The sequence below is a fragment of the Tinamus guttatus genome, unplaced genomic scaffold (assembly GCF_059628265.1).
Source record: "Tinamus guttatus ecotype Peru unplaced genomic scaffold, ASM5962826v1 Tinamus_guttatus_pri_ptg000208l, whole genome shotgun sequence".
Taxonomy (NCBI): domain Eukaryota; kingdom Metazoa; phylum Chordata; class Aves; order Tinamiformes; family Tinamidae; genus Tinamus; species Tinamus guttatus.
In genome coordinates this window covers 10134094-10149122 of record NW_028288742.1, presented here as the reverse complement: position 1 = coordinate 10149122, position 15029 = coordinate 10134094, and the positions used below count along the sequence as shown (strand labels likewise).

General features: G+C 41.9%; 1 protein-coding gene across 2 annotated transcripts in view; it reads left to right on the top strand.

The window, feature by feature from the left end:
* The window catches only part of TTC7A (tetratricopeptide repeat domain 7A), a 159381-nt gene that overhangs the window by 58573 nt on the left and 85779 nt on the right, over window positions 1–15029 (top strand). For both annotated transcript variants that reach the window (XM_088524277.1, XM_088524276.1), the window contains 3 exons: window positions 3820–3937; window positions 8546–8603; window positions 11944–12016. In XM_088524277.1, coding sequence (XP_088380403.1) covers window positions 3820–3937; window positions 8546–8603; window positions 11944–12016 — 249 coding nt within the window. The remainder of the gene's footprint in view (window positions 1–3819; window positions 3938–8545; window positions 8604–11943; window positions 12017–15029) is intronic.

Here is a 15029-nt window from a genome sequence, read left to right as displayed (position 1 = left end):
TGCTCCAGTTCCATCAAAGGTGATGGAGGGGGTGGGAGGGAAAAAAAAATAGCCCACAATATTGCAATCTTATCAGCATCACTTTGCAGTTGGGCAGTGTGTTTCTCTCCAGGTGCCTGGCGTGTGCCCTTCAAGTTGAGGAGCGGTTATGTAGCTAGGGCTTCTGGGTGCCTCCTCACAGGCTGTGCAGGTAGAATTCAAAATAAAAGGGGTTTGTTTTAGGTTGTTTTCTCCAGAACCTGCTTTCTTCCACCCAGGGAGCCTCTTCCCTCTCCCTCCAACCTGTGGTTCTACCCCTTTTGCCGTGAGCTGTTCAGTATGAAGTATGCAGAATATAGCAATAGTAAGGGGGAAGTTGGAGAGGTGTCTTTGGGACTTCCTTCTGAGAAAATAACAAACTGATGATAAGGGAGGTCGATTCAGGCTGTTACCTGCACATGGATACCCAAAGAATCCGCTTTTTGGTAGTGCTGGTGGCACTGCTAGTGAGCAGATTCACTCAGACGTTTCCCAGTCACAGCACTTGAGGACGCGGGGCATCCTGTGGCTCAGAGCTTGCGGAAAGGGCCTGGAGGATGCAACAGAAAGTTTCAGTCCGTATTCCTCACCCTTCTTGAGTCAGTGCTGTGATGTCCTGGCATGGGAGCTCTCCTCTGAAGTGAACGAACTGTTTAGCTTTCCGTTGTATGGAGATGATCACTGAGATCTCAGAGCTTTTGAGAGCCCTGCTGGGTGAGAGCCCCTGTGCCTGGCACCACATGGGGACAAGGGCAAGGGACAGCGGCTCCTGCTGCTGGTGGCATGAAGGAGCTGCAGCTGGAGCAGCCGTGTCTGCTGGGACTGCACATGGACTGGGGCTTCGCTTCTCTGCCCTTTTCTTTATGGGTGCAGCTCCTGTGCTTAAAGGACCCCGTGGGCACAACGGGACTGGCAGATGATAGGTCAGGCTGACTACTCGTCCTGTGGCAAGATGTGGGGAGGGATTTTTCCATGCAGAATGCAGGCAAGATAGGGGCAGTTTGCATCTGGGGGTTGAAACCCCCAGTGAGTGATGCAAGTTGGCTTTTCACACTTGCCCAGAGTGATTGAAGAGTGGGAGCATTGGAGAAGAGGGGGCAGATGGCAGTCACAGCACGGCTGACAGGGGAACTGGCTGAGTGCTGTAAGAAAGACAAATAAACGTTCTTATAAACAGACCCAGCTGCTGAACTATACTGGGATTTACAAGGCCATTTATTTTTGAAGCAGTCTTCAGCTGACCAGGCTTGCTTTTGTGGGAATCGTTGTGACTAGTCAAAATGCTGTTAGTGTTGCTGCAAGTCAATGTTGACAAGAATGGTTGTGCTAGAAGTGTGCTCTCAACCATTCCAAAAAGTTGTATTTTTAATTATTCATACAATAGGTTAAGCTGACACTCACAGGTGGCCCTGGGTGGTGCTGGTGATTTATGCAGCATGGGCCATCAGTCAGGGACTGGAAACTCCATCGGGTGACCGTTCACAGGAACAATGAAGCGAATTCCCTCCAATCTTAAATGTCTCAATTTCAACTCTAGACCTTTCATTAAATCTCCTTAATCTACCTACCCTTGCCCTTGTTTGCTAGCCATTAGAATCTCTTGTATAATGTTTATCATCATCTGATGGAGACTTCTTGAAACAAAGCATCTGTGGGGAGAAGAGACGAGGAAGAAAGCAAGCAAGAATATAGCTGTTTATAGTGGAAAAAGAGGTGCGTAATTAATTTTCTGCAGAGATTTCATGTCTTACATAAAAGTTCCCGGGAGCTGAAGAATTCAGTCATTGTTTCATGGGAAGTTTTTTTTTTTTTTTCCCCTCTGTGCTGAGTTGTGGGATGTTCTCTTCTCCCACGGTCCCAGGCTGCAGTCCAGAACACGCTGCAGCATGTGGCAGGGGGAGGCAGGAGGGCTGTGGGGCTGCGCCTGGGATTGAGACCTCTCCTGGGATGAGCCCTGATCTTCCTGCTCTGACTGGACTTTCAAGGTCCACCTGAGCATTGCGAGCGGCAGCACGACTATTTCTGCTGTTGTCAGAAGCCTTTGGATTATGCCATTAAAGAGGGTCCCTGCTATATAGCTGGGGATCTCCAGCACACCCATGAAGGGGTTTCTCTGTTCCAGTTGGCACTCGGCAAGCATGCGACGCCTGTGCAGTGCTGGTAGTGACGGCCCAGATGGCACGCTGCGTGTTGCTCTGAGGGTTCAGAAACGTGGGAACTTGGCCTGCAGCTAGTTTGAAATGGTCATCTCTAGGATCTCTGCTAGTGAGGAGAAGACAGGAGAAGTGGTGATTGCATCTTCATTCACAGACTTCTCAGCCTTTCTTTGTGTTTGCGCTTCCAGTAAAGGTTTCCTTATATTTGATAACAACTAATGGATGCCAATCCTTTGTATAACTACTGAATATCTTGAAGTGATATAAATAGGCAGCCCCTTGATAGGCTGGCATAGTAGTAGATTCTGTTCATAAATAGAAAATTAATGTATCACTGCAGAATGGAAACTTCTGGTCTGCTGGTACATTTTTGGCTTCATTACAGGTGAGTCCTTTTAGGTATTAAGAAAGTACTAGGCTCTGGAGTCTTGACAATCTAAGTATTAAGACAGTGCATTTCAGTTATGTCTGCAGTACTTGCATTTAAAACAACTGGATTCCAAACAAAACCACGCCACCTCAGAACAAAATAACCCTTTGCTAATGAATCACCTTGTAACAAAAATTTCCAAAATAGGGTTTTTGAGATAGCGTAATGTTGTCTGGTTCTTATTTAGAGATGGCTGCTGGCTGTGGCTGACAGGACCTGCAGACCATCTTGCACTCAAGTGAAGCCTTTGCAGGGTCTGGATCTTTCAAGCATTGGCTGCAGCCTTCATCTCTACCTCTGATTTAGGCCCTTTGAGATATTTAAAGCCTCCCGGTCTTAGTGTTTTCTACTTACAGACAGTGAGTGATGTTAATGAGAATTTAAGTTAGAAATAAAATCTGTCATATAGTAGAAGAATTAACTTATTTTTGGTTAGAAATTAACATTCAAAATGATTGTAAAGGTGCTAAAGCTTTGTGTTTTTATTAGGCTTAAGTCTGTGGAGCAGGCGGAAAGGAAGCCTAGAAGAACAAGTCTGCTCTGTAATAGAAGAGGCAGGCTATATTTTACCATTTTGGAGGCTGTTTCTATTCAGATCGGTGGTGCAAAATGCTTATGTACCCCCAACAGGATTGTATCCTTGCAAAAGATGCAAGGATGCCTACTGTACACCAGCTTTCAGGTCATGCGGTATTTTGGTTCAGAATTTGGGTCCTGAGTTTGCTGCCTCCTTCCTGTAACAGCAGAACTGCAAGTGACAGCTGAATTCAGCCTGCATCGAGGTGCTTTCTTGTTCTACTCTCTTAATGTTTGCTAAGGTTTGAAAACATTTTAGAGCAAAACCAGAAAATTGCAAATTCAAAGATTCCTGTCAGACCTGTCAGTGAACGGTCAGGATGGTAAGTAAGTAGGTTTTTGGTTCACTCTGTGTATTTAAGATAGCGTGATTGGAAGTGAAGTATCAAGATAAGATACAGGTCCTTCATTCACCTTAAACATTTGGAAATGGTTTGAGGTAGACAGCTAAACACAAAGAACATTTATTAAAACTGTGGGGGAGCTAAGGTCTGATAATCTAGCCTTGTATGTCCTCCTTTCTGTGAAAGATTAGCGTGAAAGCCCTCTAAAGACTGGCTCACAAATATAAGAGAGTTAACCTTATTGAAGCAAATATAGTGGAAATACCTATAATTTTCATCTTACCTTCTTTTGCAGCTAGAGGAGGGAGAACACTTTGCTAAAATGGTGATAGACCTGGGCGAGGATGCAGGAGAGTTCTTGGCAAAGGGTTACCTGGCATTGGGCCTCACATACAGTCTTCAAGCTACTGACGGTGAGTTGCTGTGTTTATCAACTACGTTGTGGAAAGCATTTGTATTCGAGCAATGGAATTTTATTAGAAACTTCTAGCAGTGACCAGGCAAGGATAATAATCAAATCACAAGGTAAAGGGGGACTATTCACTTTATTTCAGAAAACCATCTTCCTTATTAATAAAGGCAAAGTCTTTATGTAAAGTAAAAGCCCAAAACATCTCTACTTAGGAGATGTTAAACTTTTTATAGCCAGCAGTTCTTGTATGCTTTACTTGAATGTTTTTAACACATTTCTTTCACTTATTTACACAACAGTCAGTCGAACTTTCCATTTATTTTCATATTTCTATTACCCACTCATAAATCACATAAGGAGATACAATCCAAGAATTGGAGAGAGATGTGCCTGACTTCAGTTCTTGGCATGATACTGATTCCCCACAGAGATCCAACCTCTCTGTGATGCAGCTTTTCTCCGCTTAGAAATAAACAAGATAAAAATATCTCCCCTAGTGGTACCCATGGATGATGAGTAGATACAAACCGCTGAATGTAAAAAATAGATTTTTTTTTAATGTTAATATCTTGGGTTTTGATGACTGGACAATGGGTTCCTGCAGCTTCAGTGTTTGGTAGCCTAAAGGTCTTGAAGTCTCAGTGTTTGGAAGACTTCTGGGTCTGACTTTCATCAAGCTCACAGCTGGGAACAGCCTTTATTTTCTCTGGGGCTCTAACACCCGCCTTCTAACGTAGTTTTTGTGAACAATGGCTGAACTAGTTTGTTTCCTGATCACGTGTGGCAATTCTTCCCTTGTGCCAAGAAATGGTTTCTCTGTTAAGTGTTTCCTGTAGAAACAAACCAACTTCTTCCAGCTAATGAGCCTGAATCAAAGGTAAAGTGACAACTTGCGTGGTATTGTGGCAGTGCAGTGGCCTTGCAAGTTACAGTGAACACCTCCCAGGCATGTATTTGAGGAATACGTGCACTGTGCTCTGCAGTAGTGCAATTCACGGCATGTTTTCAGCCAGGCAGTTCTCTTTGATTCTCCATTTCGCTGCCTCAGTATAGTTCTCCCTGGGAAGTTCACATCAAGAAATGTGTGTCCTTCCTAGCCTGGGCCTGTTTGTTTGTTTGTTTTAATTCATTAAACACTGAGTTCTGGTCAACAACTTAGTTCCTTAGGGAATTTTGCTTAGATTTTGTTTAATTTGTTTCTAAAGCTGTACAAATTCCCAAACACTATTTTCAGAGAGAGGTTTTGTGTGTTAACCCCATTGCAAGTTATTGTCCCCTGCAGGAAAATTTGGTTGGAGCATTTCTAAAGAATGGAGTTGTAGAGGTCTTTGTTGTACTCCGGATCTTTAAGCACTTGGGCCAAAAAAAATCTGAGTCATAAACTTTCTCTTTTTTTTTTCTTCTGGAAGCTAAGTCTTCCTTGAGCTTTCAAGAGATTGGTTGGGATGTCATAATAAGTATTCTTTTTAATATGAAGTACACAGTCTTCACAACAATTGCCTTGGATTTTTTTACCCAGATTAGTATCTGATTTATGTTATGAAACAGTGGAATATCTGCTTTCCCTTTTTCCTGTTGCTAGTCTCTGATTCAGTGTGTCCCGTCCCTCAAATCTTTAAGGGAAACCTGAAAAGTTTGTACATATTGAACAGATCCCCTCTCAATCTTCTCTTCTCCAGGGCAGTGCTAGTTTTAACTGATTTAACAGTTTCTGAGCAAGACTAAAGTTTCCAAGTTATTACCCACAGAAAGATAAGAGAGGCTCAAAACAGTAAACAAGCAACTACTTAGGAAAAAAAAAGTATCATTCTGATGAGGAGAGAGAATGTGGGGAGGTGGAAGGAAGGAGGAATTTGCACAAGGTTTTATAAAGCAGAACACAAATACTAAACAAAATGAGTCATATCACTGCTATATTTGTTCCTCAAATATACGCTTGTGTTACCTATGATAGAGACCTAGCAATTCTCAGGGACAGGAAAGCAGGGGGAAGAACCCAAACAACTGCAATAAACACAACTCCCATCTATTGACTAGTTCAACTTACTATTCTTGATACACTTACAGATATATTATTTTTTACAAATATATTTTTTTTTATTCTTTCACTTGCTTGGTACTTAACTATTACAAAATTTCTGCTAAAAATGCACTTGGCTGTTTTTTAGCTAGATGTGCAAGGTGCAGAGTTCTTCAAAAATGACATTCCCAATTCAGCTTCCCTGTCTTTCAGTATTTCATTTTAGCATTTATTTTCCATGCTGAGGCAATGAACCATGGCACAGGCTCTCTTGCAGTCATATATTTTGTATAGAAGGATAGATTTTCCATTTTAAAATAGAGGAGAGAACTTAGGATTGCTCTCCACAAATAACCTCTTCCCCTATTCTATTTATGACTTTCCACTTGGAATCTATCATGAAGACTGGTAGAAAATTACAACAGCTCTTCAGGTGAGGCTGAAGCACATTTTGATCTCTTTATTTTTTTTAATTAAAATCGAATCATGCATCCACTGAACCTTCTCAGTCATCTCGTTAGCCTGCCATCTCTTTAATTCTCTTCCCAAATCACATCTCATTGTTCCCCTAACCTTCTCCCTAAATTTATCTCTTTTAGCTGGAAGGCCCTTACTGTGCAAATGGCATGCTTAATTTGGAGCATCAGTCCTCAATATTGTCAACTCAAATTTTAACCTATTTATCTCAGTCGGATGCAAATCCAGAGACAGATGGCAAGGTTTCCCACTCGGCTGCAGCTGAAGAAGTGGTTCATATCGTCCATAAGAGGTGGCACTCACTCGTTTCCCAGCTACAAGGAGGCAGTTGACTGTAATTGTAGAATATCGCTGCTGTTTCCACAACATATTTTTACCGTTACTCTCAGTCTGCAAGTCGAACAGCCTTTAGTCAGAAGTCTCGTTGAGCAGAGAGTTGTCCTAGCTTTTCCTTTCTGTTGATGGACAGGGGAGAGACAGTAAAATCTCTGTATTCCCCATTGTATGGCATCCTCAAAACGGTTGTGTAACCCACATAAGGAATCTCCTACTTTCCGTAAGATCAAAATCCGACATATTTCTCTGGATGAATGTTTATAGCTAAGATCAAAAATTTTCCAGTGTCTCTTCAAGCATTTTTATGTGAATGACAATCTCAATTATTTTATTTTTTTCTCTAAGTTTACTTTCTCTGTTACTTCTTTTCAGTATTTGGCAGTGGACTTGAAGAATGAGTTTAAGGCTACTGAGAGTAAAGTGTAACCGACTACTTCTTTAAATGCTGCATTTTGCATGAAAGCCTATGTCTTCAAATTTTTTCTCTAAACTGACCATCTTTTGTCTGATTTTTACTATTTAGGATGGACTTTATGGCATAAGCAATTTTTGATCTTTGTGTTTTGGGAAATAACAAATACTGTTATTCCTCCAAAGTGAAACTCATGTTTTAAAAAGTTGTTGGAAGGCCTAGCAATGAAAAAGGACAGATCACTTTGGCAAAAATAAATTAATTTCAAAGTTTCACTCACTACTGTGTTATAAAATTCAAAGAAACTTTGTATGACTTTTCTAGAAGAGTACTGTTTCAGCTTCTCAGTAAATTAAAGAAGGCTTGATTTTATCAGGTTCTATTTCTTCAATATATACTGCTCAGTCACTTTGTTTTCTGAAGCTTCCATTGACTTGAGACATTAAGTGCAATAGATTCCTAGCAGATTGTTCACAGTTGGACTCTCTACTCATTGCTACTCTGTGCTGTTGATCAGTAGCTCTCAAGCTCGGGATAGGTAGAACAAGAAACAACTGCTGTGTAAAGTCTTAGAAAATAAGAACCACAAGGAGCTAGCCCATGTACTTCTGAACAGCATTTTTTCTTTTCCAGTTTATTTCAGAGCCAAGAAAAGCATGCTTCTCCAAGCTCTTCCTCTATTTCCCTTGCATTTGATGATGGTGACACTCTCATGCTGGCACATCAAGAATCTGATGAGCCTTTTCACCAAGCCTGTTTATGGTTTTGGCTTGGAATTACTTCACATATTAAGAAGTGAGCCTAGGCTGCTTAGGCAGGATCATTAGTCAAGAAATTGGAGATAGCAAAGCAGGCATTAGTGGATAATGCTACACCTGAAGCAACACCCAAAAGTTCGTTGAAATGTTAGCAGAGATGCTGTGTTGCAGTGGGGCTTGCCATAAAGCTGTTTGTCCCTCTTCAACCTGCTGTACCCTCCTACATGAAGATGGTGGTGAAGACAGACAGTTTCTGAGTCAGAATATTCTACTGGTTGCTGCCTTTAGCATATAAACCAACTTGGCAGAGAGATTGTTATGTTCTTGCTGTATCCCCTTCTCCACCCAGAGCCCTGTACTGGCATATGTTAATAGAAAGCTTTTAACACATCAGGTAGGAGAATCAGGAGATTTTCATAAGAAAAAATAAAATAATTTGAAAAATTACAATAAAATACTGTTTTGTACTGTGAATATAAATACCACCAGGCATGTACTGTTTTTATGAGCCCTGTTTGAAATGTTCTGTGGATGTGTAGCTATTTAATTTATTTAATCTGAAACACTGAATTCAACTCTTAAATGACATTGAATCTTGTCCTACAGCTACCCTGAAGGGCGCTCAGGATGAATTAAACAAGAAAGCACTTAAGACTTTGGAGAGGTGAGTAGGAATCTTGCTGATACTTGCATTATTTATTTATTTGGGTGACTCTAAGGTAATTGTTTGCTAAATGTTTTATTTTCTGCCTAAAACCATTCTGTAGATTCCAGCAATAGTCTGTCCAAACTGTTCAAAGGTTTTGATGTCAAAATGTACTCATTCTTTGGTTTGAATGTCCAAAGTAAGTTTCAGAAAATACCTTGCTTGCTACAAAAGAAATAAAACTTTGGCACAGCGAGCTCTGCAGTGCTGGGAGTAGCAGCTCCCTTACAAAGTGTCAGCAGGGAAATGTGGAATATTGGTTTTGTTTCCACTTCTGTCCCAGGGAAGCGTGGAGCCATAGTATGAGAATGCCTTCTGCACCAGGATGTAGGCTGCTGTGGCGTGGAACGGGCTCCACTCCTTCTTTGGAAGGAATTGTATTTTGCCTCTAGTCCAGTAAATCTATTTTTTACGTTTTTTTTTTTTTTTTTTTTTTTTTTTTTTTTTTTTTTTTTTTTTTTAATGCTGTGAGCACTGCTCTGTAACCTGGCATCAATGCCCTGTCCTGCTGGGAGGAGAGGAGATATGGGTCCTGAGCACTGTCCTAGTGAATATTTATATGAGCTCCCTTTCAGAAGGGAGCTAGCAGTAAAAGGAGTTACTGTGCTCTTGTTCTCTGCTGCTGTATGTGTGGGGAATCTGATCCAATAGTTATGCCCTGAAAGTATCTGTGAATTAAACTCCTGTGGTATTATAGTTACCTTGGGTAAAAGTCCTTAAGTAACGTGAGATCAAACACCCTGTCTGTGATTCTGGTGTGTTTGGGAGGCCAGGTGGGAACTTCCTGACTCTGTTGCAAATAAGGCCTGGATGTTTGGGTAGTTAACAGTGTAAATGCAGGTGCCTATAGGCTTCAGATGTCAACTAAGCAGAAGCTGTGATGATCTAAGTCTTGGGCTGAGGTACCTAATTCTGTTTTCAATATTGGCAAAAATGCATTGGCAAAAGCAAAGAAAAACTGAGATCCCTGGTATCTCAAAGTTTTAGGAAGAATTTCATATATTCAGTGGCTTTGTGCAGATATAGCAGATTGAACATGTTAAGACGTGATTCCGGTTATTTCCCCTATGGTGATCAGAAGGATTTAAAACAAGCAAAAAAAAAATCATTTTTCAGAGTAGAAGTATGCTTTAAGTAGTGCAAGTTTCTGGATTCCAGTGCAATATCTTGATTACTGCATAATTTTAATGTAATTGCGATGCTGGATTGCTTTTAGACTGCATTTATTTTTATCCTTTGACCTTTCCCACTGGCTGGGACTTATTTTCTCGGTATCTTAACTCCAGCCAGGAGGCAGGCAAGCTTCTAGGCAAACATTAGGCACTCAGCCTTCAGCCAACAGGGATATCATGACAGTGAGCTGGTTAAGAGTGTCTTCCTATATCCTTGCATTTGCTTTGGTCTTTTCCTTTTTTTTTTAATTCTTTTTTTTTTAACCCTCTTTTTAAAGTGCACATTGAATCTCTCAAGCCACAGTTTGGCCTGTCACTATCCTTTATAATATGTGGCTGCAAGCCTGGATCAAATATTTTTCTTTTGAGGACGCTGCAGAGCAAAGCAACGACCCTTGGTCTCTTTTTGAAGGGACTCTCTTGGTCTCTGCTCCCATCCCCCTTGTGTCCTCTGTCCTCTCTCCTTTTGCTTGTTGTTGGAGAGGCTGCAAGAGGTTTCCCAGGAGCTGCTTCGCAAGGAGGCAGCTCCCTCAGGTCCAGCAGCTCAGGGCAAAGCTATCTTGTGTTTTTTAAAGAAGCATAAACAGTGACTGGCCTATACTAATTGCACTTGGATGTCTTTGGTTGCTTCAGAATCCCTTGAGTGATATCTTGACTTGTAGAGATATAGGCCACAGTCCATATTAAACTAATTAATTCTAGAGCCATTAATTATTAGCATCAAATCCAACAGCTTCTTACTCAGATGACAAGATTACAGTTGAGAGGTGGCTGCCATTAAAATGTTTTGTTTCCTGAAGCAACTGTCTGATTTTTTTTTTTTTTTTAATTGGTGAATGAATAGTTTTGGCAGGATTTTAAAACACCATCCTTGTTCACCTCTTATGTTTCCCTCATGAAGTCTTTGACTTTATGCTTTGGGCAGGGCAGTGCAGGTGCAGTCTTCTCTGTTGCTTTGGAATGCAGCCCAGAACAAGGTCAGAAACATCTCTTTGTGAGGGACCTTCCTCTTCCCCTCCTCTCCCTTGTGAAAAAACATTGCTCTGAGATGGAGCCAGGGGTGAGCTCCCTGTGTCAGCAACTCACTCCATGGATCAGCAAAGGGACAGTCCTGTGCTCCCTGAGCTAGACTGCCCGAGTGGCACCAGCAAGTGCCCTACAGAGCTTCTAGCAAAGTCCAGGAAGCCCCATTTCTGTGTTAGCCTGGCTCAGGGCTTATCACCAGGCTCGCTAGCTCAGGCTCCAGGCTCATGCTCACCCTAAGCTGAGGTAAGCGGGGTTGCTGCGAGAGACAGCTCTGCCTTTGCGGCCCTTTCCTGCGCTGTGCCTTGTGCCAGCCTTCAGGAAGGACTTCTGCATTTGCTCCTGCAGACCCTGCAGTCTGCACTAGCCAAGGGTTCTCTGCAGACCTCACTGCTGCCTGCTGTGGACTAGAAGGTGACATCTGATAGGACAGACCTAAGGTGATCTGTTAGGAGAAGCCAGCCCCTGTTCTGGTCCAGGCTCAGCTCCTGACAATCAAGTTGTCACTTTTCTCTTGGCATCTGCCTCTTCCAAATTAGAAGTCTGCTGTGAGCAGTTACACTAGATGCTGTGGGCTGGGGGATGTTTTGCATGTTTGGGCATGACTTGGCATCGTGCACTTTTGATCTTAATCTTCTAGATAGTTGTCATCACAATAAGGGCAGAAATGATTACTTCTTACCCAACCCAGCCTTCTCTGATTGTTTAAAAGTGCAATATAGAAACAGGTTGGACAACTGTTTTCTTTGTCCTAAATTATTTAAAACAATGCCTTATATGGCTTATATCATAAATTAAGAACTACTTTCTCTCCATCAGAAATCTAAATCCTAAAACATTAAAACATTGTTTTAATGAATTAGCATTGAAGTTGTATAAAATCCTGACGGTTGTGTTTCTTATACCTATCCCAGCTTTTGTGAGCCTGGCTTAGCCAGCAGAGTGTTGATGTTTTCTGATGTGCTCTCCTACCACTGGTCTAGCATTCTGTGTAAAAGGACCAGGTTTAGTTCTGTGCTTGTGCATGACTCATGGCGAAGGGGTTCTGGAAAGTACAGTCTAACAGTCACTTCTCTTTTTGTTTTCCGTGATTGTCTGTAAAGAGCACATGACTTGGCGCCAGAAGATCATCAGATCATCCTCTACATATCACTGCAGCTGGCTCTTGTCAGGCAGGTACGTGCAAAAATTAGAGACTGGGAGAATGACAGTCACACTGGGCAAGAACCAGCCATGCTAAGCAGGGTCCCTTCCTTCCTGTGTGTCATCGGTAGCAAGCGGAATATATTCACAGAGGTTTTTTATTTAAAGCAGTAATTCTACAGCATGTGTGGCCCTCATGGAGAACGGCCTTCCCCAGGGTATAAATTCAGCTCGGACTCTTAAGTAGGGCTGTTCCCCCTTTGAGCAATTGTGTAAGGGTAGGTTGAGTGAGAGCTGTTTGTTCTTGTTCACCGGGTTTCATGCTGGGTCCTGTCGCAGGCCGCTCCAAAGGCTGTCCTGTTACCTCCCGGTTCTGTAAGGCACTGGATCTCATGTTAGCTGCATTTGGAACTGGTTTTCCATACTTGGGTGCCTTCAGTGTTAGGCTTTGACAAGTGCTGGAACTGGCCAAGGAGTGGGATTAGTTGGCATTTGAGTGCTCCTGCAGGTGGTAAGTCATAAAAATTAAACCAGTTTGTAAATACCCTACACTTAAGAAAATTGGGACTGTGGGTTCATGTTTTTTTAAAAAAAAATCTGTCCCTTTTAAAAGCTAGAGGCTTTGTAAGAACAGCCCGTATTTATTAACTGCTTCTCTAGATAGATTTGAAATTTCATCATCTTACTCTCCTCCTTTGGCAGGCTTTCTGCTCACTGCAGTCTTCTCTCCTTAATCTAAACCACAGAGTCGAACAGTTGGATCCTTCTCACTTTCCCGAGCTAATTAGGGGAGCTGTTTGTTCATTAGACTAAACTAATTGTTCCAAGAGAGCACACTCCTGATAATGTCACTTCTGTAACCCTTTCGTAATTACAGCAGTGTGTTGTGAGGAAGCCCGCAATAAGAAAGGATAATTAAAATGGCTTATTTAACTTTGTCATGAGCCTGCTGGCTGGTTTATGAGTGTTCAGGGTCTTGCATTAAAAATGCCCAGCTTCCACTCTTTCTTTCTAAGCTTTTGCCTCTTTTCCTCATTGCCATGAGTATAAAAGCTTTGCAGCTTTTTGACTAGCACTCTAAAAATAAAACAAAGATTTTGGAGTCATGACTCCTTTCCCCTTTTCACTGTCATTGGTCCATTGCATTTTAAATCATTCCCCTTTCTCCCCAGTTGATGTGTGTCCTAACAGTGTTGTTCCATATGTCTCATTTCATCATTTCCATGCCCTCCTGTTCTTTCCATTCAGTCTTTTGTCCTTGTGTTCACTTTCTCCTTTGTCTTTTCTGTCACCTGGGTATTTTTGTCCTTTACATTGTGCCCCTGCTTACCCAGATGTGTGAGCACCGTGTGTGATGTAAAATCGGTCTGACCCCTGCTGTGCTGCTGCTCCTCTTCGCCATCGAGTGCGATATAAATCTTTAACGCATGCTTGGAGAGAGAGGAGATACCTGAGACATCTTTATTTTTAGACTGCTGCAAAATAGCCTACTCTTCTTTTACCAATTTAGTTAATGATAAACATTCGGTAATGCATTTTTAATATCCTTAATTATTTAAAGTATCAAACATATTCTCTTTCTGATTAACTAGATGATAAATGATACTCTGTTTTTTGATAGATTGCCTTAACTATTGAATGTCCCAGGGCTTTCACGGGCTGTGCAGGAGCATTGGCAAATCAGGCCATTGCTATGCAGTAGGCTATAATATAATGACTGAATATTCTGCTCAACAAAAGGCCTTTTTGTTTCCATAGTCAAGGTCAACAGATGAAGTACCTTAGCCAACGCTGAAAAATCTAGGTATCAGCTTGCACAGATAAGAGCGTTTTCACAGAACAAAGCGAGAGAGGCAGCTGGCCGGTAGCGTGCCAAGCAGAGCTTGAGCAATTCTTCATTCTTGGAAGACTCTGTAAAATATTTCCAATACCTCTTGTCTCTGTCAACACTGGGCAGCAAAGAGAGGGGGTAACAGAAAAGCATGAGCTCTGCTCTGGCACGACAAGAACATGAAGGGACGAGGGATGGATGGTTATAAAAGGTTTTTCCGGGGTAATGGCTGAATGCTATTAACAACCAACGTAAGAGATGATGTTGTTAAGCTAGGTGCTTGTGTTTACACCCATGGTGCTGTGTCTCAAAGACTACTGATCTCACTGGAAGGACTTGAGTCAGCCCACAGCATTTTAGAGTGGATTTTTAACCAAAATATGGAGGAGTATGAAATACCCTCTTCTTTAAGGAGGGTCTCCCTTTATTTTTCCCCCAAAGTTGAAGTGCCGCCAGGCCAAGGTCAGTATCTGCTGTGGCCCTTATCGATGCTTGGCCACCAGCCAAGCTGATTGACAAATGAGACTTCCAACCCCCGGCTGCTGCTTCTGCTGCTCCTCCTGTTTCTGTGGTAACAGCATTTAGATCAGCAAAAACAAAGTAGAACGAACATTTTAAAGCTCACTGCCTTTAATGTGTTTCCTTGTTTTTTAGCAGGCCGGTTTCTATGGAAATGGCTCTAGAGAGTCAGAGCTTTTGTTAGTTTCAAGTGATAATTCCTTTTACTTTTTTTTTTTTTCCTTTTTTGAATGCCGTACAAACTAGTATCAGAGAGGTGAAAGCAATAAATGGGTTTTCTTACCATTTTAAAACTTGTGTAATGCTGTTTGATTTGACCTTTCTTTGCATGAAAATAGGAGGGGAAAGGCAGCCAGAGGCCAGCAGCTGAGAATTAGAGGTCTCACTTATCAATTTCATCCGTGGGCTGCCAGCAGGACTAGAAGTTTCAAGTGGCAATATCCAAAAAACAGCTACTGTCTTCCCAAGTGCCTGCATGTGAAAACAAGATAAACACTAGTTAAGAACATTAGAGAAAATCTTTCACTCTTTCTTCCACAGTTTTTATGCTGGTTGCAAGGAGAAGAGATTATTGTCTTGTCTTTGCCCTAGGAGAGGAACTTGGTTTTGACATATACCAAGAGATGCTTCTTTCAGTGGCTGCTGGGAGTGGATAGCTCTGTTTGGTCTGTCTTCCAGACCAACTAGTCCCTCTTC